The sequence below is a fragment of the Schistocerca americana genome, chromosome 3, assembly GCF_021461395.2.
Source record: "Schistocerca americana isolate TAMUIC-IGC-003095 chromosome 3, iqSchAmer2.1, whole genome shotgun sequence".
Lineage (NCBI taxonomy): Eukaryota > Metazoa > Arthropoda > Insecta > Orthoptera > Acrididae > Schistocerca > Schistocerca americana.
This window is the reverse complement of record NC_060121.1, coordinates 537,994,555-538,017,920: the sequence shown is the minus strand read 5'-3', so window position 1 is coordinate 538,017,920 and position 23,366 is coordinate 537,994,555. Positions and strand designations below refer to the sequence as shown.

Here is a 23,366-nt window from a genome sequence, read left to right as displayed (position 1 = left end):
ATTGTAGTTTCATGGACCACTGTAAGAGTCCCAAAGTCAAATGGCTTGCTTGGAACCAGGAGGTAATAAAAATGATTACTGAGGGCTCCCCAGTATTCTGTGATCTGACAGTTGAGCTGCTGCTGGAATTGTTAGATGAGACTGATGAAGTTGTGACTGCATCTTGGTGAAGTCTCTGGGGTAAACCAGTCCATAAGCTAGGTAATAAACCTATTAACCTAACATAGCACTGTATGCTGGTATTTAGGAGTTTTCCTTGAGGACAGGAAAAACTTTTCAGTACAATCTGACCAATGGCAGTTAAAATCGTGCACAAAATTACCAGTGCCGGCACTGCCAGCTACAACGTACCCTGGTGGCTGTAAAACTGTATAACATTGTGAGGTAAAGAGCGAATTGTGGTGCCTGAAAATATTCTAATTTAGGAGGTGGTGTGGCCGCTCGGCCTGCTGGGGCACGGCAGCAAACACGTGGTGCCGAACGTTAGCCGGATGAGAGGGGTAGCCCCAGCGCATGGTCCAGCTGCGTGGTTGGGAATTCCATTGTGATGCTATGTCGATGAAGGAGACACGCTGGGAGTGCCAAAGATGGTGGACTTCGTGAAACCTTAATGGCAGACATTTCACAGTTCGTATAGAAATTAATAGTAGCCAGATGAATCATGATACCTCAAAAAGAAACTTGTACATTACCATTATTTGCATGATGATTCTGATGGTGTAATCAGAATTTGAATATATTTATTAGTTTAAATTTTAGTATGTGACAATAATTTATACAAGTAATACCCAGCAACAAATTTCCAAAATCTAAATGCTTCATCCAGTTTTGTCGCTCTACGTGTCTTTAGAAAGCTATTAGTGTAAACCTAAATTGGTATGAATTACAGGCATGTAACTTAAATAGTAAATGAGTTATTGGAGGTCAAAGTGGCAGATTACTATCGATCGCGTCAGGCCATAAGTACTCCACAGTTACACAAAAAAATGGTAGCAGCATACTTGTAAATATATTTATTTGTCTACCTCTTTGTTTATATCTGATATATACTATTCATGAAGAAATTGGTTAATATTTACTGTGTGTTAGAAAGCACAGAGACATTAGGCTATTGGCCTACCTTTTGCTTCTTTTCTTTTGATATATGTTTATTTAATTGTTTATGTATTTAATAATGTGTGTTAGAGCGTGTTCATGGTCCAGTCATAGAAATATTTATTTAATTTCAAGTTATTTAAATGTAAATCCAGTATTTCGCATGGGTTTCAATATGTTTGTGAGTGTACATTGACTTGGAGACATGGAGGAGCGCTCTAGCCAATCCCCAGTGCGTGTTACTAAGGGAGGCAACTACTGAAGTGAATGGAGTGGGTAGTTTTGCCCGTGCGGCAGTTCTGGACAGGACGGCACAGGACACGGGAAGTGCTGGATGTGACGGCGCGACGGACGCTCGGTCGTGGCAGAGACTTGGAGAGAGTGGAGCGGTTTGCACATGGTCGCGGCAGATAGAAATACTTTTAGGTGCTGACTTGTGCACTTGCGAGATTTCCGTGGCTTCTACAGTGAAGATGTAGTGTGCGTTTAGAAGTGAATATCTTGCAAGCTGTGTTGTTGTTCATAACTAATTACGTGCTGTAGAAATCTATTGTTTCGCTGGTATTCAACTTATGTTTTATTTAATTGCTGGACCATTGACGCCAGCAAGTGTTTCGCAGAAATATACCACATTCTCAAAAGTACTTCTACTATCGTACTCATCATTTAAAGTCATTAAAATAGTACGTGCAGACTTTAATTGCAATCTTCCATTTATAAATTTCTATATTAATTCACAATTGCCAAATGATAAGAACCTTTGACCATTCGATTCATGTATGTATTCATATTGTATACTGTAGACTCAGCAGTACTGGGCTTGTAATGTGGCAACTACGTATCCCTGTAGCTAGACAACAAAACCAGCCAAAACTTTTAATATTGCAACTCTGAGTCTGAGGGTACGTAGTTGAGGGCCACCACAGGAGTAATCACAGACAATGATGGATGACATAAAACACAGTACAGAGGTGGAGTTGTATATTTATAATGAAAAATGGTACATATTTCACCAAATGGAAAAGCTCTGCGCTGCTGCGGCTCTACAGAGTCCTTGTCCAATCCCGAATTGACTATAGGAATGTGGTTTATGGTTCGGCAGGGACCTCACTGTTGCATTTACTCGATCCTGTGCACCACTGCAGGGTTTGACTAGTGACAGGAGCTTTTAGGATGAGTCCGGTGACCAGCATACTGGTGGAGGCTGGGGTCCCTCCATTGCAAATCAGATGTGGACAACTGTTCACCAGTTATGTAGCACACATTTGCAGTTCTCCTGAACATCTGAATTACCATCTCCCACATCGACGGCCCAGTTCGGGGCTAATGATTGCAGTTCCCGTTCAGTCCCTTCTCTCCAAACTGGAGTCCTTCCCTTCACCACCTCTACTTGCGGTCTGTTCACGTACATCTCCATGGTGCATGCCTTGGCTGCAGCTTAGTCTGGACCTTTCATGTGGCCTAAGGACTCTGTTAACCCTGCAGCTCTCTGCTGTCACTTCCTTCCGATTCTTGACATGTTCCGGAGCTCTGAAGTGGTTTACACCAATGGCTCGATGGCTGGTGGTCGCATTGGCTTGGTGGCCATATTGAACAGCATTCCTTACCTGATGGATGCAGTGTATTCACTGCAGAGCTGGTGGCCATTTCTCGTGCACTTCAGTATCTCCGTTCATGCCCTGGGGAGTCTTTTTCTTTTATGTACTGACTCCTTGAGCAGCCTGAAAACTATTGAACAGTGCTACCCTCGTCATCCAGGAGTCCATCTATGCCCTGGAATGGCCCATTCATTCAGTGGTATTCGTCTGGACTCTTTGTCCCATCGGAATCCCAGGAAATGAACTTGCTGACAGGCTACACAGAAACTACTTCTGGAGATGGGCATCCCTGCAACTGATTCTGATGGTGTAATCAGAATTTGAATATATTTATTAGTGTTCGTTATTAGGCCAAGAGGTTTTTCAGTTTTGGGAGATGGAATGGCAAAATCTCAGTACACAGAACAAACTGCGAGCCATTAAGGGGACCACGAATGTGTGGAATTCCTTGATGAGGGCCTCTCGCAGGGACTCTGTGGTTCTCTGCCGGCTCCGCATTGGCCATGCCTGGGCGACCCACGGCTACCTCCTGTGCCGTGAAGACCCGCCAGAGTATCAGTGCAGTGCTCAGTTGACAGTGGCTCATATTCTTCTGCTCTGTCCTTCTTTGGCTACCTTCGGTTGCCGGACTCGTTATCATTGATTTTTAGCAGACAACGCCTCATCGGCTGACTTGGTTTTACGTTTCATCCATGAGGGTGGGTTTTATCATTCGATCTGAGTTTTAGCGCATGTCCTTTGTCCCTCTGTGTCCTCCACCCTAGTGCTTTTATGGTGGAGGTTTTAGTGTGTTGCAGGGTGGCTGGCTTTTTCTTTTTATTTTCGTGATCGGCCAGCCACTGTAATCTACTTCCTTGTTTTACTCTCTTCTAACTGTTTCTTGCATCTCTCTTGTTTTCTTGTCCTTTTGTTCCTTTTAATGTTTGTTGCCTTTCCTTTGTTGTCGTGGTCTTTCCTTTCTTTCTGTTTTGTGTTATATGTCTCGTCAGTTTTATTCTCACACTTGTGGCATTGTTTTAATAGGAACAAGGGACCGATGACCTCAAAGTTTAGTCCCTTTCCCCCTCTATTAAACAAACAAACAAACCAACCAACCTTTCTCCATATTAACTGGTGGTCAGAATCACTTGCCACAGTGATGCAGGGTTCATTGGAAGACATCACTGAAGACCCCAAGCAACATGCTCCCAACATCAGTGAACTCTTTCTTGACAATGGTGTGGTTGAAGTGGGATGCATTTAACAGGCTTCAGAGTGTACAAACCAGCCTGATTTAATCACTGCAAAATGGTTCTGGCAGAGGCGCATGTACCAATAGTGGTTGTAAGGTCGGCAGTGATCTGCCTAAGAGTGAGATGGCTATTCCTTTTTGCCACTATGGCTACCCCCTATTGATCCTCTTGCGGTGTGGTGGTTTTTCTATTTCCACCTTCAGCAGCCATTTCTAACTGTGAGATGACACTTTTGGTGACACTCGTCACTGTAGTCACAGTAGAGATACTCTGGCCACCTAAAAGCCATCCAGCTACTTGTCCACAATCATAAGCACTCAAATTATGTCTTGCAGACATGTTGCTGTACCACGTGGAATGTTGTGCTAAATTGTTCCACAACTACTTTCGTCAAACACTGTACTGCATGACCTGTCAAATGCTTACAGATTGTTCGCACAGGCCGAGAAATGGCCGGAGAGTGCATTGTTGCCCGTTTCAAGCAACAGTTGCGGTACGCGCATACCCGTGTTTTGTACTGGGCGAAAACATGTATCGTGTAAATTATGTGTCTCACTTGCTATTTAAGAATTTTTCACTTACCACCACAGGCAGCCACGACAACTCGGAACATGTAAAATAAAATTTCACTAAATAACTCTCTATGATCACGTTTAACGCTTGCATTGGCTACCACATTCAGAACAGACTGTTCAGAACACTACTGAACACTCATTGGCTTTTGAAGAAAGCATGACGTATGTGCACAGAAGCAGTCTAAGCTCTGCCGCTGTAGATTGTGACTCCAGCTATAGCCACCAAAGATTTGATATTTTTATAACAAAACTGAAGATACGTAAAATCAACATACCTCCTTCTTCCAGAGAATATATCTCTCAATATAGCAGTGTCTGCTCTTTTGGCTCTCTGTCTCTATTTGCTGCGATCTTGTGCTTGGTCCAGATGGAGGTCCCCCATCTTGAGGTGTATGGAGGGTATCAAGCCAACAATGTCTCAGTCTCCCAGTAGGATACTCACCACAAACATTTAATGAAAGTTTTGCTACTATATCTGCTCCAAGTATGTGTCCATACAATGGTAGATAGCTTTTCTTCATCATCCTGACGATATGTGCCACTCCATATAACCTACATATTTCATCGTTGCTCACATGACATGAAGTGTCAGGTCAGATTTCCATTGAAGCATTTGACCTGACACTTCATGATCATGTTACCAATGATTAAATACCAGGTAATAAGGAGTAGCATCTATCGTTGAGAAGACAAGGAGAAGCTGTTTACGGTTATATGGACAGGTACTTCCAGGAGACCAAGATAATATAGCAAAATACAGGCTTCCGTTAACAGAACCATACCTATAAGAAAATAAAATACTAGTAAAATTGTAGAAGCAGTTGATATGTTCTGGTGAGGTGCATTTTGGGAATTATTAAAAAGGAGAAAATAAATAGATCAGGGAACAGATTGGAGAAGAAGACAAAATTATAACAAATGGAAAGGTGAGTACACAGGTGAATGAGTGGAAGATGGAATAAGGAATTTCTCTGCTGGATTCGGAGATAGAAAATTCAGACAGAATGACATAACAGAAGGTGGATCAGTCGAATTGGAAAACATGCGGGAATGCTGTAAGTGCGTGCTTCTGTGTGTCTGTGTTTTCTGAAGCCAGTAGTGCATGGAAAAGTTTGAACAAGGTGTTTATCCAGTAAATGTCAATTGACAGATGACAGTGGCATAGACTGATTAACCGATTGTAAATTCTGGAAACAATTTAGCATTATGCTGTTGGACAAAGAAGAAGTTGAGCTTTTAACAATCTGTGAACTCTCTAAAGAGATCATTCAACCTGCTTAATTTTAATTTATGTGACTTTTTATTGTAGGCTCAGCATTTTAATGGAAATAAAGATAGTTGTCTACTATTCTGAATGTAATGGAGTAGCCGCCCTCGTCACTCGCTATGTGACACAGGGAGGATTGGAACGTTCCATCCAACTCCCTTAGACACAGATCAGTTAGTTGTTAGCATGTCAGGATATGTCAGTGCCGACCTTATCTCCTTTGAAATTTTGCTTTTTAATGGAATTTTTATGGTGAATTAACAATCATTTAAGTGTTAATTAAGTGAAACAACAAGTTTACTGTTACCAGTCACTGTTTATTTATCTCCACGACATATTTCAAAGTTTTAAACCTCCATCATTAGGTGGATTTATATTTGTTAATATGACATTTGTGTGTGTGTTGTGTTACAATTTTTTGGAAGAACTTGTGGAACTGTAACACAACACACACATAAATGTCATATTAACAAATGTAAATCCATCTGATATGATGAAGGTTTAAACCTTTGAAACGCGTCGTGGAGATAAATAAACAGTGACTGGAACAGTAAACTTGTTGTTTCATTTAATGTCAATAACAGTCTCTGTAAAGCCTAACCTAAAATCTTCACATTTAAAGTAAAATCATTTAAGTGGTTTGATGGTTCTCTCCTGGTTCTGGGAATAGTAAATCCCAGTGGTGAACTTATGATGATGCAACCATGAATGAAGACCTTAGGCACAAGCAGTCTATGTAATTGAGAGGGGAGCAATATTAAGTAACTTTTGTATCTAATCATTAAGTACATAAAAAAATCACAGCTTAGTACTCTCGGTGGAAACTGAACATCAGTGTGTCAACTGACATGTCCATTATAGTGGACATATACATCTGTCCCATCCCCTCCTCTTTCATGGACCATTCTCCCTTAGCTGTGGGTATGGCTAACCTATACATGTAGCACTTCGAGGATATAGCACTGAATACCGCCCACCTAAAACCAAAGGTGTTCTACAAATATGTAGAGGACAGCTTTGTGGGGTGGTCCCATGGCAGAGAAAACCTACAGGAGCTCCTACATCATCTCACAGGCACACATGGCAGCATCAAATTGATTGTGGAGGTAGAAGAGAATGGGAGCCAACCCTTCTTGGAGATCTTGATCAAGAGGAGTTTGGATGGAACATAGGAATACTTAGTCTACAGGAAGATGATGTGCATGGATCTTTACCTTAAGGGGGTAGATTAGAATAGAATTTTTTATTAGCCTAGTTGATTAACTCATGCAAATCACCATAGAAACTGGTATAGGCATGCCTATTTAAATACAGAGATATGTAAACAGGCAGCATACAGTGCTGCAGTCGACAAAGCCTAAACAAGACAACAAGTGTCTGGTACTGTTGTTGGATTGGTTACTGCTACTACAATGGTAGGTTATCAAGATTTAAGTGAGTTTGAATGTGGTGTTATAGTCAGCACATGAGCGATGGGACACAGCATCTCCAAGATAGCAATGAAGTGGGGATTTTCCCATAGAACCATTTCATGGTGTACTTTGAGTATCAGGAATCTGGTTAAACATCAAATCTCCAACATCCTTGCAGCTGAAAAAAGATCCTGCAAGAATGGGACAAACGACGACTGAAGAGAATTATTCAACGTGAGAGAAGTGCAGCCCTTCAGCAAATTGCTGCAGATTTCAGTGCTGGGGCATTAGCAAGTGTCACTGTGCAAACCATTCAACGAAACATAATTGATATGGGCATTTAGAACCAAAGACCCACTCATGTACCCTTGATGACTGCATGACACAAAGCTTTATCCCTCAACTGGGCCCGTCAACACCAACATTGGACTGTTGACTGCAAACAAGTTGCCTGGCAGACGAGTCTCATTTCAAATTGTATCGAGCGGATGGACTTGTACGGGTATGGAGACAACCTCATGACTCCATGGACCCTGCATGTCAGCAGGGGACTGTTCAAGCAGGTGGAGGCTCTGTGGTGCAGTTTGAGTGATATGGGACCCCTAATACATCTAGATACAACTCTGACAAGTGACATGTACGTAAGCATTCTGTCTGATAACCTGCATCCGTTCTTGTCCATTTTACATTCCGACAAACATTTTAGCAGGACAATGCGACATCCCACAAGTCCACAATTGGTACAGAAGGGCTTCAGGAACACTCTTCTGACTTTAAATGTTTCTGCTGGCCACCAAACTCCCCAGACATGAACAGTATTGAGCATATCTGGGATGTCTTGCAACATGCTGTTCAGAAGACATCTCTACACCCTTGTACTCTTATGGATTTATGGACAGCTCTGCAGGATTCATGGTGTCATTTCCCTCCAGCACTACTTTAGACGTTAGTCGAGTCCATGTTACATTGTGTTGCGGCACTTCTGCGTGCTCACAAGGGCCCTACATGATATTAGGCAGGTGTACCAATTTCTTTGGATCTTCAGAGTATTTTAATATGTTAAAACCACAATATATTGGACGGGGGTCTAGGGGATGTGAGCAATTGAATGCAATTGATGTAATACTATAATAGTTAACTATGGAATAAGGGCCTTTTAATTTCAGATAGTATCATAGAAGACAGTAGTATCAAGTAAACTGCTATTCTCTTCATAGTGTGATTTGTTTATGGTAAATATTCTGAAACCATGTACTTGTCTTGCATGTGCTTAGCTTGTCATTTCACTTGTTTTCTGTGTGAAGTAAAACACAAATGCTTAAAAATGACAAACAAATGCATTTTCATGGATAGAAAAGGTTCAAAAAGTGATCCAAATTGTGCAAAAAAACATTTCGTTTGGTAATTGAAAGCCAGTTAATCTATATAACTTCATCAAAATGAGTGTGCTTTGACATTGGTGATAGAAAGGCCAACTGTTTGATGGTGGCATTGCCAGTTAAAGGTTTTTTTAGTTTCAGTATTAACAAAAAAAAGTTTAACTATTATACACTTGTGTTTTTAAAAAAACGTTTTGCATGTTGGCAGGAGCTATAACTCATGAAATATGACATGCAATTTTTGTAACTTATGAGTCAGCATTTTTTTTCTACTATAGTACATAGTGTTTTAGCAATATATTTTAATTTCATTTTTTGTGAATGTTTTTATTACAAATCTTTCATAGTGCCACCATTCCCTGGTCTACGCCCTTAATGCTTGGAGTTGCTACCACCATCTGGTGCAAGACAACCTTCGTATTTAGAGCCAGTTCTACTTGCACTAGGAAGAGCTTGCTGTAGGAGTTATAGCATGTGTGGGAAACTTTGTGCAAAAATGGTTACAATGAGGTGCAAATAAGATGAGTGTCATGGACTGGCAGGAGGAACTATGACAAACAAAAAGGAGACACAAAACGTGTGGCTTTCCTGCCATATGTAGGCCTACAGCCGAGGTTGCGAGAAGAATGAAGAGGCCTGAAATAAAGACCCTTTTCCATGCAACATGTAAAAAGGACATTCTTGGCTCAACCAAAGACTGGCTGGAACTGCAGACGCTGTGAATTTATAATATTGTGTACGAATGTGGGATGCAGTATATTGGACAGACACAGTAATGCACCTCTCACTGCCGTACAGAACACTACAGAAATGTTTGATTAGGGCAGACAACAAGTCCATGTTTGCAGAGCAAAGCAGCAATGAGGAACTCACCTTTGATTTTGAACAAACGAAGAAACTATGCACCACCAATGGGTTCTAGGTCTTGAGTATCAGAGAGGCAGTAGAAATATGTCTGCGCAACAACCTAATAAACTAGCACAGTGGTCTTCAACTTGGCACAGAGTGAGATCCAGCAGTTGAGAAAATAAAACAGGAACACTCCCTTCTAAAGGATGCTGTATCCATGGACAGAGTGGATAAGCACGGTGGTTCAATGACAGCACTAGCGCTGTGCAGCATTCCTCCACCACCAATGTGGTAGCCTCTTCCAAAGGCACGTGATTGGTCTACCCACAGAAGAGGTCAGAAGTTCAGTGGCTATATGGATATGCAGAACAGTGTGTCCCAATATGTCACCTGAAGATGATCGGTACGAAACATTGTGACAAGTTGATGCCACCACTCATCTGATCACCTAAGAAGATTTTTTTATTGGAATACATGGAGAAAGTGTGCAATCTCACACAATTCAGACCTTTCTTTCTTACATCAATTTATTAGGTTCTTGATACTTTTTTTTATAGTTTTAGAAGAATTAGAGGTAGTCTGGTGTACACTTTGTTGTGGCAAGTGAATTTTTTACTGAGGGAGCCATCTGTTAGTGGTATGCACTACGGAAGTCACACAAAAAATAAAAAGTCTAATGGTAATCATGAATATAATACTGTGATTATAGTACATCAGTAAAAAGGTTATATACCAGTCATACTATGTCCCGATCCTGACATTTGCATTAGAAACCTGGGGTATGAAAGTAAGCGAGAAAAGCAAAGAACAAGCTTGTGAGATGAAATTCTTGAGAAACAGTATTGGAGTGACAAAGATAGACAGGTTAAGAAATGATAGGATCAGAGGGTTAGTGAAGGTGGAACCATTACAGGAAGAGGTAGAGAAATCGAGGCTGAGATGGTTTGGGCACGTTAAGAGAGTGGAGGAGAAGAGGATACCCAGGAGGATACACGAGATGAAACTGGAAGGAAAGAGACCAAGAGGAAGACCGAGAGACAGATGGCTGAAAGGAGTAGAGGAATGCATCCAGAAGAAAGGAGAAGACTGGGCCAAGGTGAAGATGGAGAGGCCGATGTTCCATACAGACCCAGCCAGAGGCTGGAAACTGTCCAAGATGATGATGATGATGATTATAGTACATCAGTGTGCTCTGTGCATATTAACATATTTATAGCTTAATACAGACAATTATAATTTTGTTAATTTCCTTCTCTTTGAATGTGTTGTATACTTACCTTGTTATAATTATTTCAAACATCTCATTATGGTTCCTACATGTGTGTCAGAACTGACCATTCCTGCAAAACATATATTCAAAGAGCCAAACATTAGTAAAAAGTACTTTTATGTGATATTAACAAATTTTAAAAAGAAACTTGTGATCTATATAATGCAGTTGTTTTGTAATCTGAAAAATTGCCATTTTGCATATTGACAATACATTATCTGACCTGGGAGGCAGTGAGGTGGTTAAAATGTTTCTAGAAGCTCCATTGTATAATGTGATCTTATTGAGAATATTGAGTTTCTACGTTATACAAGCAGTCCATCAATATTTAATGAGATTATTCACTGTCGGGCCACACCAAATTCCTTCCCATTTTATTAATACTGCTTCAGATAAACACATCAGAGCCTTAACTTCACATAACAGAAATTGACAATGGCGTGAGATGGGTTGTAAGGTAATTATAGTATGCCGACTGTATTGAACATTGTTAGGAAATTTTTTCTTCTTCTTCTAAAAGGCTAAGCTGTGTATCTGCAGCTCCAACTTCTTTTCAGCAGCCCTTTTCATCTCCATGTAATGTAGGAAGAATATCTCCCTAATCATATTCTGTAAAAAGTCTTCTTGTTTTCTTCCATGTGATCTTGCCTAGAAGAAAAAAAAAAGGCATACAGTGTCAAGTTAAGTGTCCAGTGAGTTGTGGTTTGCATTGGACTATAGCTTTCAGTAGTTATTTCATTTGTTTTTCTATCAGTCCAGTAAGTTCTCATAATTCTCCTTCAGGACCAACTTTCCTCAACTTTGAGACGGGTTTTCACCTGTTTTGCTAGTGTCCAGGTTCACATCTGTATGTCAGGATACCCTGAACAGTGAACAACGATCTTTATAAATCTTTTCTTGATGTGAAAACTGATGTGCTTGTACGCCAGAAGGTTCTTATTTTGGAAAGTGCTCTTGGCTAGTGCTATTCTTTTCTTGAGACATCAATTGTTTTCCTCCACATTGCCACTGAGGCAGTGAAAATTGGTGACGACCTCAAGTTGTTCACTACCTATTCTTATGTCAGTCTTATTCAACCTCTTTTCTTGTCTGTAACCATGACTTTTATTTTCATAGGAATTATTCTTAGTTTCTTATCTCTTGGCTTAAGACCCTAATCATTCTGTGTGTTCCTTCCATGAATCTGTTGTAACTGCAATGTCATTGGCAAATCTGATGCAGTGAATATGCATACAGCTAATTTTTATTCCAGTCATCTTTTCTTTCACTCTATTACCTTCTTGATAAACATACTAAATAAATAAGGTGATAGAGAGCACTCCTGCTTAACTCTTCTTCTGATTTTCGCTTTTTCTTGCTACCATTAAGATACAGTTCAGTACCTTGACTTTTGTGTATACTCGGAATTAGTCTCCTGCCCTTCCAGCAAAGTCCCGTATTGCACATTCCTTTAAATAATAGCTTTCAATCAATCACATCAAATGTCTTTTCTAGATCAACAGATGCTTTGTACATTTTTCTGTTTACTTCTAATCTTTGTTCTAAAATTCGAAGTAGTACCAAAATTGCTTCCCTTGTTCCTTTATCTGATTTGAAGCCAAATTGATCATTGGCTAAGCTACAATCTATTTTCTTTTCAATCCTCTCTTTTAACAGTTAACAGTGATATTTTTGATCAACATGACAGAAGGGCTTCTGTTGTATAATTTGTGACATGCTTTACATTTGCCATCTTGCATAATGTAATAGTTACACTTTTTGCGAAGTCAAGTGGTATGACACCCTTATCATAACATTTAGATACCACAGTGAACTATTTACTAGTGATGTTGGCACTACTACAGGAATGCCATGTATACCCGTTGCTTTGATTTGTTATTAATGGTCCCTTTTTGGTTTAATCAGTCAGCTTTTCATCTTCAGCATATTAATATAAACTTCAAATTTCAGCATCACTGTACAGATCTTCAGCAGACTCCTTCCATCTATCACTAACATCTTCTATGTAAAACAGCAGTTCCCATTTTATATATCTCACTGTGTTATTCTTGGTTCTCTGTCTGTGCTGCAACAATTTAATTTTGGAATAAACTTCCTCGTGTTCCTTATTTTTGTAGTCTGTTCCTTTTTTTCAGTGAATTTGTGTGTTTTTGAGATCACGAAAGGCTTCCTTATTTCTAACACGTGTGGCTGCATTTTTTATATTTGACTTGATAGCACCTCAACCATTTTCTTCCCTGTGTAATTTCATTGTTGCATGCTTGAATTCCCGCATAACGTCTGCTTCCTCCGATTTATATATAGTCCATTTAAGTTGGCTATTTCAGCTAGTGTTTCTCAAATCTGATGTTGCACTTTGCCGCAACAAGTGTATAGTAACTACATATATTAGCACCAGGTTAATTGTGAAAAAAATATTTTATTTCGTTCCTGTACTTCTACTTTACTATTATATAATCAACAATATAACTCCCCATATCAGTATGTAATGACTTGATTAATGATGTGGAACAATGCGCTGTCATGAAGTTATCACACTGAAGTTCTGATCACTACGTAGCTAAAGGCTCCGTATTCTTGCAAAATTGTACATGGTCCAATCAGATTAATATGGCCACTGCCTATGCCCTATGTCAATGTGCAATAACCAGTCACAGACAGTAGGTAGCAGCACTAGCAGTGGAGGGTATACAAAGTGAGTGTGTGTTTTTGTGTGTGTGTGTGGGGGGGGGGGGGGGATGTGGATTATAGAGCTGTCATTGTTATAATGCAGAAATTGACTAATTTATTTGACATCCAAAAGGGCCTGATCATTGGGTTTCAGCCCAAGGGTGGGAGCATTTTCAAAATGGTTAAGTTTGTAAACTGTTCGTGTGCCACTGTAGTTAAAGTATACCATGTATGGCAAAATGGCACTGTCCAAAACTGGTGTCAAGGCAGTGGTAGTGCACCACAGGCCATAGATGACGTGGGTGAACTCTGGGTCAGGAAATGTGTATGGGTGAATAGAAGGGCAACTTCTGAGCAACTGACTACCAGATGAACCAAGAGGCTACCAACAGCGTCCCTTCAACAACCATTTAGCAGATGTTGCTGCATATGGGCCTCTGCAGCAGGTGCCTGGTTCATCCACCCATAATGATTACTGTTCATTAGCCACAAAGACTGGAATTTGCATGCCAGTACTGCAACTGGACATCCATTGAGTGGCAACAGGTGCCCATTTCACATGAATCATTCTTTATGCTCCACTGGACAGGTGGCCTTTGATCTCTATGACATGAAACATCTGAAAGCAAACAAAGAGGTAGTGTTATTGTCTGGGGAATGTTTTTGTGGCATTGCCTGGGAGACCTTGTCATTCTGGAAGGCACAAGGCATCAACACAAGTACGTGTCTATCTTTGGGGATCATGTCCATCTCTACACGCAGTTTGTTCTTCCCTAGCATGATGGCATCTACCAGCTGGACAACACAATGTGCTACACCGCACACAGCGCACGTGTGTGCTTCGAAGAGCACCAGGATGAATTTACCGTGCTCCCCTGGCCACCAAATTCCCCGGATTTAAACCTAATCGAGACACTGCGGTATCACCTCGGTGAGACTGTTAGCACCATGGGTCCTCACCCATGAAAACTAGTGCAGCCGGGAATGGCATTGGAGTTGGCATTGCTCTTAATCTCCATGACTCTCTTCTTGCATACCTCGCAGTGGCCTGCACTGCGAAAGGTGATTTTCCAGGCTTATGACAGGTGGTCACATTAATGTGACTGGACAGTGCGTAGGCCTATGTAGTATGCTCTTGTAATAATAGTAGAAGAATAGTAAATCCCTTACAATTGACAAGTAGTCACCAATATCGTCTCTGCAAAAGAAATAGCTTTCACATATTTTGATGTTAGAAAACTTGGTGTTTTTCTCATTGTTTCCCATTAGGTCACAATGATACAGCCATCACTCATAATTAGTGATGAGTTCCAGGAGAACAATTGCTCTACCACTGAAGGACTATAGCGATGCCTACTGTCATAAAGAGATTGACTGACTGTGTGTGTTAGAACTTTCAGTAAGTAATTCTGTGTAGTTGAAGTGGACACCTGCTTACTGTTGTTCTTGTCACTTTAATTTTACTGTGTGTAAATTCAAAATATTGCTGCCAGCAGAGTGGAATGACAGTGCAGCCACCAATGAACGCAATACATAGAAATGTTGCAATTTCAAAGTACACAAGCTGTAGAAGTAAAAAATCATGGTCTGTTTCAATTTTTTTTACTACCCATATTTGTAGTCATTATGCTTGGAATCTTGATTTCAGTATTGGTGCTTAGCTTCCAATTATAGGTTTATTTATTTAATTTTATTCATCCAAGGATCATCTTATGATGATACAGGAATTGTCACGGTAATACAGTGAAAACCAACATCTCAAAATATACTTACACACAGAATACATAATTATGCTTTATGAGGATGTGACAGGTGGTCAGTTGTGGCCTTGACAAAGCAACCATACTGACATTTACCTGAAGTGATAAGGAAAATCTAAATCAGGCTTGCCAGACAGAGGAATTCCATCCTCCCAAATATTAGGACAGTGTCTTAAAAGCTGCACTGCTTCATTTGGATGGTCCCTATTGTACAGTGTTCTTTGATTTAAACACAGTTTGTTTCAGGTAACTCATAATATAAAACATAGTTTTGTTCATTGCAGCACACACTAAGGATATCCATTGGTGTCTCTTGGACCGTGAAAATCCTGCAGTTCCTCTTGCACTAACTCCAGTCTGTTAATAAAACTGACTCCATGCCCATTACCATTCATGTCCTTTCAGTCCACCCGAAAAACCGAGTCAGCTTGCTACAGTGAAAGTACATGGATTGCCCTCCAAATATTGGATTAGAAAAGTAATGTTGTCTGGATCTGCTTCTCTGTAATGATTAATTTCACTATTTAGTCTCATGATTCCTTTAGCAATATGTAATTCTATATAACTACTCTTAAGATATGTAAAGACTTGATTGCTTGATTCTGTATGCATGCTATTAACAGATCTCATTACATACTTCATTTAGCAGGTTTCATGATGGTCAGGACATTGAATGCAACATTTTTAACTACTTATTGCTGCAAGCTATCAATTGCACTGTTATTTAAGCTTCACCCCCCCCCCCCTCCTCACCGGCTAACTAGACTCTTGATGTCATGTAACACAATCTTGTGATTTCATATTTTTATTTTTTCATTAGCTACATCATGTCTTGTTTCTTAGTATGTTGATCTATGCTTCTGCCACACATGGATAGTGTGATAATTTTATGATTATAACTAACTAGTGTCAAAACATAGTTACGATCTCTTTTGTTTCATGTTGGAGTTCAGTAGTTCCTCAATAATTTCGATTGGCATTCTTATCAATAGTTGTAAAATATGAATCTTCAATTTTTATCATTCATAAATTCACTTACATTGCTATTATATATCATCATTATTTCACTCAAATGGTCTTTTACCAGTTTCTCCTACAATTTTCAAATACATTGACACTATTAATCTATCGGACCAATTTAAACCAGACATCAGTATGAATAACAAAATAGAAAGAAAATGAAGTTCTGGGTGTTCCTGAAATGGGATGTTTACATTTAGTGCGTATTATCGTTTTGGACTTTAAGATAGTGAGACATGGATTATTAATATGAAAAATATTCAAAAACCAACAATTGCTCATTACCCAGTGTAGAGATGTTTGTAATGAATTATTAGGGAACCCTGGGATGTAAGTAAATGGATAAAAAATGAACTGAAATGGCAGATGTAATGGCTGTGATGAACATGGAGTGATGGTTGACAGGACATGTAGCCAGATGAACGGATGACCTACCTCTACATCTACACTCCACAACTATCATGAGATGCATGACAGAGGGAATATCCCATACTACCAATTATTAGGGTTTCTTCCTGTTCCGTTAACACATGGAGTGTGGGAAGAATGATTGTTTGAATATGTGTGTGTGTGTGTGTGTGTGTGTGTGTGTGTGTGTGCGCCTAGCAGTTTGTATTCTATTCCTAGGGTAACCATTTAAAGCCATTTCTAGAAACTTTATTAATAGATATAAACTATCCTGAGAACGTCTGTCTTAAAGTGTCTTCCAGTTCAGTTCCTTCAGCATCTCTGTGACACTATCCCATGGATTAAACAAACCTGTGATCATTCGTGCTGCCCTTCTCTGTGTATTTTAAATGCCCCTTTTAGTCATATCTGGTACGGGTCCCACACACTTGAGAAATATTGAGAACCTGTCGCATGAGTGATTTGTAAGCAATCTCTTATGTAAACTGATTGCACTTCCCTAGTATTCTACCAATAAACAGAGTCTGCCACCTGCTTCACCCATGACTGAACCTATGTGATCATTCCATTTTATATCCCTACAAAGTGTTGCATCCAGATATTTATACGAGTTGACCGATTACAACAGAGACTCATTGATATGAGAGTCATAGGATACTACTTTTTTGTTTTGTGAAGTGCAAAATCTTACATTTCCGAACATTTAGAGCAAGTTGCTAATCTCTTCACCACTTTGAAATCTTACCGAAGATCTGACCAAATATTTATGCCTCTTCTTACAGATAGTACTTCATTACAGATAACTGCATCACGCAAAAAAAAAAGAAAAAAAACCCTGATTTTTACTGCTAAAATTGTCAGCAAGGTCATTAATAAACAACATGAACAGCAAGGGTCCCAACACAGTTCCCTGAGGCACGCTTGGATTTACTTCTACATTTGACGATGACTATCCATCCAAGGTAATATACTGCGTCCTCTGTACCAAAAAGCCCTCAATCCAGTGACAAATTTCATTTGATATCCCAAATGATCATACTTTCGACAATAAGCGTAGGTATGGTGCTGAGTCAAATGCCTTTTGGAAATCAAGAAATATTGCTTCTGCCTGGTTGCCTTGATCTGAAGCTTTCAGTATATCGTGTGAGAAAAATGAAAGTTGAGTTTCACAAGATTGGTGTTTTCGAAATTCCTGCAGCATTGAGGTGGTCATTCTTTTCAAGTTATTTTATTATGTTTGAGCTCAGAATATGTTTTAGGATTCTACAGCAAATTTATGTTAAGCATATTGAGCAGTAGTTTTGTGGATCGCTTCTGCTATCCTACTTGTAGACTAGTTTGACCTGTGCCTGTGTTGTCTGCTGGATCTATCCGTACAGAAAGACCAAGTGGCAACATTATGGAAGCTGAGTAGATGATATTAAAAGACATCAGTGCATATTGTTGAAGACTGTAAAGCTTGGGAAAGGAATCAAGGCTCTTATCCAGCTGTAGATGACAAATAGCTGATTATGATGGTAACATGTTCTCAGTGGCCTTCAGTACAGATTTTAGTGAAAACTTTCTCAAAGTGCATAACTCAAGACCCAATTCATCCTAACTGGTCTGTTCTACAACTAGTTCGTTGCCCCATATTCACACCTAAAGTCAGCATGGTCTTTCGCTTGATTAAAGTTCATTTCTTTTTCTTTGTGAATTTGTTAATAACTCTAGTGAACATTTTGTTCACTGTGTCTACAGTCACCCCCCACCATACTTTTTGACATACATAATTTTGTTAGTTGTTTTTGTATCACTGTGCCTCCAACTAGAAAATAATACTGTACTTCATTTTTGAAAATGATGACAGCTCTCTTTCTCTTTGTTTTAGGAATTGATTCCTGCAAGTGGCTTCTTTCTGATGGTAGATTTAAGGGTAACCAGGAGTGGCAGCCATATGGTTGCATGATGCACCATTACAGTCAGACGTAAGTACATTTAGACTAAAGCAGCTATTTTCAGCAAATAATAAAATGATATCTCATTCATATTTAATGAGTTTCCATTAATAAAATCATGCAAAATTTTATGCTTGCAACCAAAGAGGGAGTCTTCAAATTTGTTAACAGTTTCACAATTTAACATACTAGAGTCGTGGTTCAAAACCTAAAGTTTTAATCTTATTGATGCCAGGTAAGCAGCTGTCAGGTTGTAAATTTTCCATCTAATTTTGTTGCACTTCCTTGTAGACAGGTGAATGGAAAGAGTGATCCTTAACTTTATTTTCAAACATCACTCGGAGGCTTATAAATAAGCAGTGTGAAAGTTCCTCATATGGTAATACAGCATTTCAAGAATAAACTTGAAAGAGGCAGTATCACATTCATTAATCCAGTGTCAGCATATAACACCTTCAGCACTAATAAATATATTACAGAGTACATGGTACACATTATCTTACCCATTAACAAAATTATCCAGTGGATCCAGCAAAATAAGTGGTGGTCCTGAACTGTAGTTAAAAATGCTGTAAGATCACTCCCTGTGCAAAATGGGATAGAAAACATTATTCAGACTGCACCTATTATCCGCAAGAATCATTGTGTAATCTTGACAGTCAACAGTTTAAATAATTTTAACTGATAGACTACATGATAGTGCACACATATGATTAAAATTTGCTCTAGCCAAGACCTGAAAGTTTCAAACATTTTTATGAGTGATATCCCACTATGTTGAGAATAGCAAGTCATAGTAAATGAAAAGATAGCTACATGCGTAATTGTGCATTTGTGCCTCTGCAAGCCACTGTCCAATACATAGCAGATGTTACTTTGAACCATTGATAGTCATTCCTGTGCATCTCTTTATAAGCCGTAATTTCTTCGTCTTTGCACAAGATGAAATTTGAGGCAGCAGAATTTTTTTATGCTTTGTCACAAACACTGGCTTTCTAAGTTTCTACATCTACATCCATACTCCGCAAGCCACCTGATGGTGTGTGGCGGAGGGTACCGTAAGTACCTCTATCGGTTCTCCCTTCTATTCCAGTCTCGTATGGTTCATGGAAAGAAAGATTGTCGGTATGCCTCTGTGTGGGCTCTAATCACTCTGATTTTATCCTCATGGTCTCTTTGTGAAGTATATGTATGAGGGAGCAATATACTACTTGACTCCTCGGTGAAGGTATGTTCTCGAAACTTCAACAAAAGCCCATACCAAGCTACAGAGCGTCTCTCCTGCAAAGTCTTCCACTGGAGTTTATCTATCATCTTTGTAATGCTTTCGCAATTACTAAATTATCCTGTAATGAAGCGCTCTGCTCTCCGTTGGATCTTTCCTGTCTCTTCTATCAACCCTATCTGGTACTGATCCCACACCAGTGAGCAGTATTCAAGCAGGGGGTGAACAAGTGTACTGTAACCTACTTCCTTTGTTTTCAGACTGCATTTCCTTAGGATTCTTCCAATGAATCTGCCTGGCATCTGCTTTACCGATGATTAATTTTATATGGTCATTCCATTTTAAATCACTCCTAATGCCTACTCCCAGATAATTTATGAAATTAACTGCTTCCAGTTGCTGACCTGATATAATGTAGCTAAATGATGTGGGATCTTTCTTTCTATGTATTTGCAGCACATTACACGTGTCTACATTGAGATTCAATTGCCATTCCCTGCACCATGCGTCAATTCGTTGCAGATCCTCCTGCATTTCAGTACAATTTTCCATTGTTACCACCTCTTGATATACTACAGCATCATCCGCAAAATGCCTCAGTGAACTTCTGATGTTATCCACAACATCATTTACATATATTATGAATAGCAACGGTCCTACGACATTCCCCTGTGGCACACCTGAAATCACTCTTACTTCGGAAGACTTCACTCCATTGAGAATGACATGCTGCATTCTGTTATCTAGGAACTCTTCAATCCAATCGCATAGTTGGTCTGATAGTCCATATGCTCTTAATTTGTTCATTAAATGACTGTGGGGAACTGTATCAAACACCTTGTGGAACTCAAGAAACACGGCATCTACCTGGCAACCCGTGTCTGTGGCCCTCTGAGCCCAGTGGACAAATAGCGCGAGCTGGGTTTCACACGATCGTCTTTCTCGAAACCCATGCTGAGTCCTACAAAGTAGATTTCTAGTCTTCAGAAAAGTCATTATACTCGAACATAGTACGTGTTCCAAAATTCTACAACTGATCGGCATTAGAGATATAGGACTATAGTTCTGCACATCTGTTCAACATCCCTTCTTGAAAACGGGGATGACCTGTGCCCTTCTTCAATCTTTTGGAATGCTATGCTCTTCTAGAGTCCTACGGTACACCGCTGCAAGAAGGGGGAGGCAAGTTCCTTCGCGTAGTCTGTGTAAAATCGAACTGGTATCCCATCAGGTCCAGCGGCCTTTCCTCTTTTGAGTGATTTTAATTGTTTTTCTATCTCTCTGTCATCTATTTCAATATCTACCATTTTGTCACCTGTGTGACAATCTAGAGAAGGAACTACAGTGCAGTCTTCCTCTGTGAGACAGCTTTGGAAAAAGACATTTAGTATTTCGGCCTTTGGTCTGTCATCCTCTGTTTCAGTACCATTTTGGTCACAGTGTGTCTGGACATTTTGTTTTGGTCCACCTACCGCTTTGACATAAGACCAAAATTTCTTAGGATTTTCTGCCAAGTCAGTACATAGAACTTTACTTTCAAATTCGTTGAATGCCTCTCGCATAGCCCTCCTCACACTACATTTCGCTTCATGTAATTTTTGTTTGTCTGCAAGGCTTTGGCTATGTTTATGTTTGCTGTGAAGTTCCCTCTGCTTCTGCAGCATTCTAACTTTGTTGTTGTACCACGGTGGCTCTTTTCCATCTCTTACGATCTTGCTTGGCACATACTCATCTAATGCGTATAGTACGATGGTTTTGAACTTTGTCCACTGATCCTCAACACTATCTGTACTTGAGGTAAAACTTTTTTGTTGAGCCATCAGGTACTCTGAAATCTGCTTTTTGTCACTTTTGCTAAACAGAAAAGTCTTCCTACCTTTTTTAATACTTCTGTTTACGGCTGAAATCACTGATGCTGTAACCGCTTTACGATTGCTGATTCCCTGTTCTGCGTTAACTGTTTCAAATAGTTCGGGTCTGTTTGTCACCAGAAGGTCTAATATGGTATCGCCACGAGTCGGTTGTCTGTTTAACTGCTCAAGGTAGTTTTCAGATAATGCACTTAAAAAAATTTCACTGGGTTCTTTGTCCCTGCCACCCGTTACAAATGTTTGAGTCCTCCTGTCTATACCTGGTAAATTAAAATCTCCACCCAAAACTATAACATAGTCGGGAAATCTACTCGAAATATTTTCCAAATTTTCCTTCTGGTGTTCTGCCACAACAGCTGCTGAGCCAAGGGGCCTATAGATACATCGAATTACCATGTTTGAGTCTGCTTTAACCGTGACCTTCACCCAAATTATTTCACATTTCGGATCTCCATCAATTTCCTTCGATACTATTGCACTTTTTATCGCTATAAACATGCCTCCCCCTTCACTTCCTCATGAGTATCATCTTCTTGCCTCCAAGAATTTACATCTAAGATCATGGAGCATTTCCATAACACCGATGATCAAATCGATAATAAATATAGCAGCATGCCTGTGAATTGCTTTGAGGTCTTCTTTAGTTGAACTGTTTCGGAATTCCTGACAATTAAGAATTGATGAGACAAGCTTTCAGTACAATCCTTTATTATTGTACAAAAATTTCCCAGAATGCTCTCAATAAACTGTAATACACAATTTATTTTCACTACAAGAGACCTTGTGATTTCATTCCAGTTCATGTTATTTCACAATGCCTAGGTACGTACCTGACATGACTTAATTGAGCAATTAACTATTCTTCTGTAAAGAATAGTTGTATCACACTTTTCCTGCGACACTCGTGACTTTACCTTTGTCTACATTTGGATGTACATCTATACACTAAGAGCTAGCTTATGGTACATGGTGGAACATGTTACTGTCACTCCTATTCTCACTTCCCTGTTCTAGTTGCAGATTGTGCACAGAAAGAATGATTGTAAGCAAGCCTCTGTCTGATCTTGGATCTCTCTAATTTTACTCTCAAGGTCTTTTTGGGAAATACATATAAAACAGTGTGTTAGTTGACTTTTCTAGGAAAAACTGTTCTCAAAATTTTGTCAGTAAAGCACACCTCTCTTGTAGTCTACCACTGGAGTCTGATGATCATATCTGTCCATTTTCACACTGTGGAGAATAATCTGTGATGCTATTCCTCTGTGGATCTTCTCTATTTCCTGTGTCAGATCTATCTGGTAAGGGTGCCAGACTGACAAACAATAAAAGGGCACCCAGTCATAAAGCACCATCTTTTGGGCAATGGTCTGTGGACAGTAACATCACTGAAATGGAATGGCTCGCCCAGAGTTCCAATTGGAAACCAGTGAAAGACATTTAGGATGAGACAGAATGTTGATTTCACCCCAGCGTCCAACATCATTACCTTCTCTGGTTTTGGCTCTTGAGGAAGAAACAGTTGCCATTCTTCCAGACATTCACATAGGTTGTTAAGTGTCCCCAGCAGAGTTCAATTTGTCATGAATATGAAGGGTGGACACAACCTATACTGATGTCCACTAATAGGTGCATTTGATAATCTTGACCACATACTGTATTTGTGGACCAAAGCAGGTATTTCGTTTCGATAAGTCACTACAATTGCCATCCCATTTTGCTGACCACTGTAGTGTACCCTCCTCCTCGGGGTTCTGCCATGAAAAATATAAAATAGAAAATCTGATTGGGTTTGGAATCT

General features: G+C 39.7%; 1 protein-coding gene across 2 annotated transcripts in view; it reads left to right on the top strand.

Moving 5' to 3' along the window:
- The window catches only part of LOC124605171 (N-acetylneuraminate 9-O-acetyltransferase), a 217,177-nt gene that overhangs the window by 18,754 nt on the left and 175,057 nt on the right, over nt 1-23,366 (top strand). For both annotated transcript variants that reach the window (XM_047136683.1, XM_047136682.1), the window contains one exon: nt 18,406-18,502. In XM_047136683.1, coding sequence (XP_046992639.1) covers nt 18,406-18,502 — 97 coding nt within the window. The remainder of the gene's footprint in view (nt 1-18,405; nt 18,503-23,366) is intronic.